The sequence below is a fragment of the Trichosurus vulpecula genome, chromosome 4 (genome assembly GCF_011100635.1).
Source record: "Trichosurus vulpecula isolate mTriVul1 chromosome 4, mTriVul1.pri, whole genome shotgun sequence".
Taxonomy (NCBI): Eukaryota; Metazoa; Chordata; class Mammalia; order Diprotodontia; family Phalangeridae; genus Trichosurus; species Trichosurus vulpecula.
This window is the reverse complement of record NC_050576.1, coordinates 232,711,026-232,720,032: the sequence shown is the minus strand read 5'-3', so window position 1 is coordinate 232,720,032 and position 9,007 is coordinate 232,711,026. Positions and strand designations below refer to the sequence as shown.

At 42.4% G+C, this 9,007-nt stretch overlaps 1 protein-coding gene across 2 annotated transcripts in view; it reads right to left on the bottom strand.

Moving 5' to 3' along the window:
• Positions 1 to 445: 445 nt before the first annotated feature.
• The window catches only part of SCHIP1 (schwannomin interacting protein 1), a 79,060-nt gene continuing 70,498 nt past the window's right edge, over positions 446 to 9,007 (bottom strand). For both annotated transcript variants that reach the window (XM_036755336.1, XM_036755335.1), the window contains exons 6-7: positions 8,862 to 8,955; positions 446 to 1,104 (exon numbers count right to left, since the gene is read on the bottom strand). In XM_036755336.1, coding sequence (XP_036611231.1) covers positions 1,053 to 1,104; positions 8,862 to 8,955 — 146 coding nt within the window. In that variant the 3' untranslated portion in view covers positions 446 to 1,052. The remainder of the gene's footprint in view (positions 1,105 to 8,861; positions 8,956 to 9,007) is intronic.

Genomic DNA, 9,007 nt, shown 5'->3' with positions numbered 1-9,007 from the left:
GATACTTACTAGCTATGAGAGCAATTCACTTCATCTGTCTGCCTCAATTTCCTCATCTGTAAAATTGGGTAATTACTGCACTTACCTTCCAGGGTTGTTGTTAAGGAAATTAAATAATGTTTGTAAAGTACTTTGTAATCCTTAAAGTCCCATGTGAATTCCAGCTATATTATGATTATTATGGATATTCTTTGGGGGTATTGGTAGGGATCAATGGCCAGTGAGGTTGCTTCCAACTCTGAAATTCTATCATTCTGGGCAAAGAAATAGTTCTTCTGTGAGCTCAGATTGAGTCATGCAAGCTCACTGTCTCCCTGCAGTTGTTTGGGGAGGCAGCTGCAATGAACTTCTCTGCAGTAAAAACCACAGGATGGAGAATTTCTCCCTCGGAAAGTAAAGGGGAAGGAACATTACCGTGTCTACTGTTGAACAAAAAGACATATCCTATGAAACAAATTTTCAATTTTTATTTTACATATTTATACATAAAACGTTCCAGGGAAACTCTCTGAATCCAGCTGAATGTTAATAGCACATCTAAAAATGAAGGTCAGGTAGTCAACATTCACAAAATGTTGAAAACTGATTAAAATATCCAGATGACAGAAAGCTACGACTTCACGACGAGGCAGGCAGGTATGGTTTGGACTTGGATAGCACCGGCTTTGACAGCTTCTTCTTTAGACTGAACTACAGTGAGGAGTAAAAGTAGGCAATGGAAAAGGACGGGTCCAACTGAAAGTCTCTAAACAAATAAAAAATAAAGTTAAGCTACCCTCTGTTTCCAACCATGGTGTGTAACAGCATGGCTACTGTATATTTTCTTCTCATAACTGTATTTTATTAAAATGCCGGCTATTTAGTGGCACGAGTTAAAATTAAAATAAATTAAGAAGCAAAGGCCAATCACTGGACATGAAGCTTCGGACATCATCAATGACTAACACTGATTTTTTTGTTTCTCGGTGCACCCCTCCAAGGGTGTATCCACATTTTATGACCACAGAAACACGATAGTTTTCGAGTGTGGTCTCCTGGTGGGGGCTCCGGGTTCATTTTGCTGGCATTTTCTCAGCCAAGTGCTTCTGCTGGCTTTCAGCATGTCTGTAAAATTAATCACAAGAGTCATTATTTTATCTCCAAGAGGAAGAGTTTCTGCTGTTCTGATTTTCCAAGGATGGTACCAGTTGGATAAAGGGTTGGATTAGCTCAAGAAGAAATACATTCCCAAGAACAGCTAACCTGCAGTCTACTCAGATCCATTCAATTTTTGGAATGTTTCTATTCCATGCAATTAGCTGTACTTCTTGAATAAGCAGCTAGATAAATTGTGGGGTTCTATTCACTAATTAGGGTGTCTGTAACATGTTCTTTACCTTTTTTGTGCCTCTGGCAGTCAGTCTGATGAAACCTAAGCACTCCTTCTCAGAATCATGTATTTATGCATAAATTACACAGAATTACTAAGAAAATCAATTATATTGAAATATAGTTGTTAAAATATTTTAAAAACCCAAGTTCATACAGCCCAGGTTTAGAACTCCTGGTCTATAACCTAACGGTGAGAAGGAAAGTAGTAGGAGGTGTCTAAGAATGAAGGGACGTAGGTAAAGTTCTAGGGAATAGGGGAGGTTGGTCATTGGGAAGTGCCAATAATGTTTAAAAAAACCAAGAAAATATTTGCTTTGATGGGGGATGGGGGGAAGAATAGGGAGAAACAATGTTAAAATCCAATTGCAAAGAAATTAAATAAGCCAAAAGAATCAAGTAACCTAAGGTACATGATAGGAATCTGAGGAATCTTTACTTTTACCAAGATTAATCATGATAATAATAATTAACATTTATGTCTTACTTCAAAGTTTGATATAACATTTTATTTGAACTTCTCATCTGAGTGGCTTTGGTGGATAGAGACTGGGCTTGCAGCCATGGAGACCTGAGTTCAAGACCTGCCTTGGACACATCCTGGCTGTGGGACTTTGGGCACATCATGGACTTTCTCAGGGCCTTACAAATTATGGTGCAGATTCCAAGGTCAAGTGACTGCATCTAGATCTTCTCCAATCAATTGTCAAAGTCATTACTGAATACTCTTTCCAATCATTTTCATTTTTATACAAAATCACTACCCCCCGTACCTCCAATCTCCTAATTTCAGGTCTCTATATAGCTCAAGGAGCCAAGAATGATCTTGTCATGCACACAGGCAATATGACCAGGAAGCCCTGCTCTGGAGTGTCTCCTGCCCAGGAAGCCTCTCACGTGACCAGGGAGCCTGAGGCTGCCCAGTCTGACAGCAGGTTGAACAGCGGGCACAGGAAGGCAGAATGGCCAAGTCCAAGACCTGCCTCATGCTAATGAGCACTAATTAAACATAGTGTTTGGAAAAAAAATGTGCCCAAGGAGAGCAAAACACAATGGATTCATCTAGATGGTTTTTGGAAATGGCCAGGCTGGCCTGAGAAGGGAAATGCAAGCTCTCCTCTGTCCTGGGGAGGGGACATGCATTCTATTTCCCAGCTTTTGAATGGCTGGGGAGGGAGTTCACAAATGGTGTTGAATTGGTGTGAACCTCAAATGGAACAACTTTAGGAAGATTATCATTCACATCTCTGGGAAAAATACTCTTTAAGGAAGATTGTGATGTACAAAGTCTCTCTCCCCTGTCCAGAGGTCATGGCTCTGGGGGCAATAACATATTAGGACAACAGGAGCCAGAAGCCAGGCAAAGAATGGGCAAAGACAGCGATCATCATACAGCAAAGAAAGATATTTGGAAGGAACGCTCCCTCCATCCCATCCATTCCAATGTCCCCATTGTGCTGGGTCTAACTCCTGAAAATTTGGCACCAGAAACAGAAAGATGCCCAATGAGCTACCATTTCTGAGACTCTGGTGCCAGGAAGTCAAGATAATAACCATGTAGCAAGTGTCTACAGCACGCCAGGCACTGTGCCAAGCCAACAGTGACTTAGCCAATTCAATTGAATTCAACAAACACATAGGACCTTAGATTTAGACCTGCAGGGGATATGAGAGATGGAGTCCAACCTCCTCATTTTTATAGATTAGGAAAACGGGGCCTAGAGATGGTTAATGACTTGCCCAAGGTCTTACAGCTAGCAAGTGTCAGAGCCAGGAATCAAAGGAAGAACCTTGCTGTGGTTCTGGAGACATAGTGTTCTTAGCCTGCAACACCAAAGATGTAAGGTACCCTTGTTAGAGTGTGTATGTATGTGTGTGTGTGTGTGTGTGTGTGTGTGTGTGTGTGTGTTTAATTTTTGAGGGTGAAGGAAAAGGCAAATGGGATAGGATGTGAAGGCTATAGAAATCTCCCAAATTGCATATTTTCTTGAAGGCAGAGTCAGCTGGGGAAATGTACTGAAAACATTGTAAATACCATATTTATTTCCCCAAACTTACCCCCTCGCATCCCTGTAAGAGAAAAATATACAGCCCCTTCCCCTGCCTGGGCCAGTCACCCCATGTAGCAGTGGAGATACTGCATTCACCTCAATGCACTGGAAATGGGTTCAATTTTAATGTCAACATTTTAACATATGGCCTTCTCTCATGAAAAGCTCAACCACTGAATCCTTGATTATTTTCTCAGGCCTCGTCCTCTTTGACAGCAGCTGTGATACCACTGACTGGTCCTAGACACTCTCTCCTTCCTTGGTTTCTGTGAGGCTATTGCCTCCCCCAGTGTGTTCCTGTTTCTGCTTTTCCTTGAAGTCTCATCTCAGGAGCCACCTCCTCTGTGAAGACTTTCCTGATCCCCTCTCCCTCCTCAAATATTCACACAGTATCTTGACTAGATTTCTCTTTGCCAACCCCTCTCCCACATTTTATTTTACTTAGCTGTATATGTCACATCCCTCCCAATGGAATATAACTCCTTGAGAGACAGAATTGTTTCTTTATCTATCCCCAGTGCTTGGCAAATTTGTAATTATATGTTCATCACATCATATATTAAAGTTGTAAATTATTGACTTATAATATGATATTAAAATATGACACAGAATTATAATATATTATTAAAATATAATTATACATAATTATAATATATGCTATTAGAATACAGTAAAATAATTAATGATATGCAATTATAACAAATGATATTAAAATATAGTAGAATAATTAATGACATATGATTGTAAAATATGATGTTAAGATATAGTAGAATAATTAATGATACATAATCATAACATATAATATTAAAATGTAGTATATTTCATACTATATTATAAAAATATATTAATGCTTAATTTAGTATAGTGATTAATAAATAATTAATATTATACATACATAATAATATAATTAATAGGTTTGCTGGATGGAATTGATGCCTTATTATTCCTATTTGTTATCAGAGGTTTGTATTTAGTTTAACAGGGCACCTCTGTCCCAATGCCCTTAAAACAAATATTTTTAGCCTGTGGTTTCTCCAGTACTTTCTGCTGTGAAGTGAGCATGAAATATATTGCAATTATAAATGACTGAGGACTTATATTCTGGTTGCCCTGTTCCCCAGTCAGCTCTCCCCTCTATCACCCCCCTCCCCTCTCATCCCCTTTTCCCTTCCTTTCTTGTAGGGCAAGATAAATTTCTATGCCCCATTGCCTGTGTATCTTATTTTTTAGTTGCATACAAAATTTTTTTTTGTTTTTGAACATCTAATTTTAAAACTTTGAGTTCCAAATTCTCTCCCCTCTTCCCTTCCCACCCACCCTCCCTAAGAAGTCAAGCAATTCAACATAGGCCACATGTGTATCATTATGTATAACCCTTCCACAATTTATCTTGCCCTATAAGAAAGGAAGGGAAAAGGGGATGGGAGGGGAATGGGGTGACAGAGGGGAGCGCTGACTGGGGAACAGGGCAACCAGAATATATGCCATCTTGGAGTGGGGGGGGAGGGTAGAAATGGGGAGAAAATTTGTAATCCAAACTCTTGTGAAAATCAATGCTGAAAACGAAATATGCTAAATAAATTTAAAAAAAATTAAAAATGCTATTGCTGTTTCAAGTGCATAGAGAAGTGGTCTTTATTCTCATTGTCAGAATTCTTTAGCGGTTGAGAGTTCACAGATATCTGTGCACAGACATCTTTTAGAAGGCACAACAACCCCGTGTGTCGGTTAAATTGGTGTTACTGTCTTTGTTCAGGGGAAATTCACCCATTGCAGGATAGTAAGAGTGGCGTGGGTTTTATATCCATATAAACCCACTGTATTGTAAAAAGGTATTATTATTAATAATAGCAGTAATAATAAGGTTTGCAAAGAACTTTACAAACATTATCTCACTGGATCCTCCCAACAACTCTCAGAGATCTGATCAGGCCATTCCTTGTACTTGTGTCTCTAGCGCCAAACACGGTGCCTGGCAGTTTGCTGACACTTCATGAAGACCTGACTGATTGAAAGGAGGGATTCTACTTCATCGTGAGGCAGCGAGGTGGTACAGTGGAGAGAACACTGGGCTTGGAGTCTGGGAGATTTGAGTGAAAATCCAGCTGCAGTCACTTACTACCTGTGTGACCTTGGGGAAGTCATTGAACTTCTCCCTGACTCAGTTTCCTCATCTGTAAAGTGGGGAGCAATAATAACACTTACCTCCCAGGGCTGTTGCGAAAATCAAATGTGAACATATTTTAAGTACTTTGCAAATCTCAAAATGTTGAAATTAGGTGTGATAATTATAATTATATCCTGGGATTTAGCACTCAGGCAAAGTCACATAAAGGGAACTAAGACAAATTTTTCTACATTCTGCTATTAGATATGAGGCTGTGGGAAATGTGAAGCATGCAAAAGGAAGCATTTTTTGATTTATCCTAGTGAAAACCTGGAAGAAGCTATACTACACATCTTCATTCTTTTTTTTTTTGTTTGTTTGGTTTTTTTTTTTTTGGGCAGGGCAATTGGGGTTAAGTGACTTGCCCAAGGTCACACAGCTAGTACATGTGTCAAGTATTTGAGGCCACATTTGAACTCAGGTCCTCTTGATGCCAGGGCTGGTGCTCTACTCACTGTACCACCAGGCTGCCCCTATACCACACATCGTTGGTTACCCACATTATTTTTATATCATCTTCTTCAGTCCTGTAGTATATCAAGGAGCTGGGCACCTGTAGGTATGAGGACTGACTCTCTAACTTGTCCTGGGGACTTGCTGGGGCCCAAACCTTCATCACCCTGCAGATGACCAAATAACAAGCCTTTCGCATCTTCCCTAAGCTGGTCTTCGAATGCCGAACCTACAATCCCCTGCCAGGCTAGATTGGTCCTTGAATGCCAAGACTACAGTTCCTTATCAGGCTAGGCAGTCCTCGAATGCCGAGCCTACAGTCCCATGCCAGGCTGATCCCTGAAGCCTTCTTAGCGTGGCAGAACCGTCCTCCATGAGTATAGCATTTAAGAATCTAGGGTCCTCTCCATACCACCACGAAGCCCTGGAGTAGGCTGTTATTGGAGGTGTCATTATTAGAAAAATTAATTTAACAAGCTTGACATAGTCAGACAAGAGATTCCATGGTAAGTGCCCCAAGCATTACTTTTGTAGCTTTTTTTTCATTCTCTTCCCTGAGAGAATTCTAGACGATGTAAATTAATTACACGCATGCTCTTGACAAATGTTATATTTATCTTCTCACCGTCTATGCAAACATCTCCTAATTAGACCCCTGGCTTTCGATCTCTCTCCTTCCCAATGCAATCACTACATGTATAAGCCTCACAACGCCTTTTAGTCTGATTGTATCCCTCCCTGATCAAGCACTGCCCACTGTCTCTAGGACAAAGCACAGCCGCCGTGGGACGGCATTTAAAATCCTTCACAGTCTGGCTCCTGCCTCTCTTTCCAAACTCACTGTCCAGTACTCCTCTTCACACGTTTTCCCTGACAAACTGACCCACCTATTTCCTGCCTCAGCATTTTTGCCCAAGCTGTGCCCAATGCCAGGGATGCTCTCCCTTTCCTTCAAGGATCAGCTCAGCTCCCATAGTAACCCCTCTGTGATCCCCCTTGCTGTTGGTGCTCTCATTCTCCCTGGATTACCAGGTCGAGACATAGGTATTTATGTGTCGTTTTCTTTGACCTCAATGCTTTGTTTGTGTCCCTGGTTCTTACAACAGTGCTGGGCACAATGGTAGGCTCTTAATATGTGCTTGTTGGAATTCACTGGATCTGCAGATCAAAGTTCAAAGGGACTTCAGAAGCCATATGGTCTACAGGTGAGGAAACTGAGGCAAACAGAAGTATATGTGAGGTTAATTAGCCCAGGGTCACATATTAGTAAGGTTCTGAAGCAGGATTTGAACTCAACTCTTCTGACTTCAAACTTAAGGCTCTAACAACTGCACAGTTCCTCATTTTATAGAGACCTATAGAATAGTGACTTTCCCAAGGTCACATGACTAGTAGGTTCATAGTCAGAAATGGAAGCCAGGTTTTCTGTCCCTGAGCTCGGGGCTCTTTCCACTATCCCTTGCTGCCTACTAGTCCAGCTTGCCCAGACCCTTGTTAGCAGAGCTAGCCCTTGGCAAGGAAATAGGAGGCCTGGGCTTTTAGTCTCTATTCTATCACCCTGTGGGCATTTGGACAAGTTTCTTCTTTCCTCATCTGTAATGTGAAGGGCTTGAGTTAGGTGGGTGCTAAGTTTCTTTGTGGTGGCAGTGACATCTGTAGTGGGGCCATCTCAGAAATTCTGCCTCCTCCTCTAGACCAATCAAGCTAGGCCCCTGGGGAAGGATGCATACTACACACTGTCCATGTGGCCTTTTGGAGCGTTTCACTCTCATGTGCTCCCTGCGATGGCCATCCATCTTGTGTGTGAACTTCAGAACCATGCCATCTGACCAGCTTTGACCTATTGTGTTTATGATTGAGGGAGGCAGGGAGGCCAGAGGAGACGCTCTAGTTTGTAATCTGCCACACAGGAAGAGAAATCTGTCAGCAGGTGCTGGGCCTGAGAGAAGCCAGGGCCAGGCAAGGCTCTTCCCAAGGCTGCCTCCTATGCAGGGGGCAGGAGGAGGTGGAGAATGGCTTCCATGGCCTTCCTGCACGGGCTCAAGGCCCCTTCCCCACTGGGGACAGCTCCGTGGGATGGAATCAGTGGAGGCCCCACTGGGGAGGGGCTGCCTAAAAGACTGTGATTCACTGAAAATGGAAAGAGCCTCTGTGGTGGCTAAGAAAGCAATGCATTTAGTCAGGACTGGGAGCTGAAAATGGCGGTCATGGAGAGGAATGCTTTTTATGGGGCCTTCAAAAAAAAGATCTGCCACTTCTGCAGAGGAATAGCCAACTCCCTCCTTCTCTCTGTCTCCCTCTCTCTGTCTCTACACACACACACACACACACACACACACACACACCTGTGTCCCAAGCAGGGTGGTACAGTGGCCAGAGCATTGGACTAGGAGTCAGGAAGACCTGAGTTCAAATCTGACCTCAGACACTTACTTATGTGACCCTGGGTAAGTCACTTAACCCGGTTTGTCCCAGTTTCCTCATCTACGAAATGGGAATGATGATAGCTCCTACCTTTCAGGGCTGTTTTGAGGATCAACGTGATGATATCTGTAAAGCGCTTGCACAGCACCTGGGAAATCCTCAGTACTTTACCAGCGTTGGCTGCTGTTATTATAATTATTATAGAAGGGAGTCCAACATTCCTGAATCCAATCCAGTCTAAAGAAACACTGATCAATCAAGTGCCTACTATGTGCCAGATACCATGTTAGGTACTAGAGGTACACAGACAAACCATGAAACAGTCCCTTCTACTGGGGGTGGGGGTGGGGGTGGGGTGGTGATACAGCAAGTCCAACACTACCGTCCTCAGCACTCACCTAGTCAAATCTTCTATGTCCACCAGCATGGCGTCTTGCTCTGTGTGCAATTCATCTCGGATGAGAAGTAGCTGCACCAACTCTTCGTTCAAACCTGGGGCCAAAGCAAAGACAGACCGGCATCAAAACTTGAAAAGGTGCAGAAG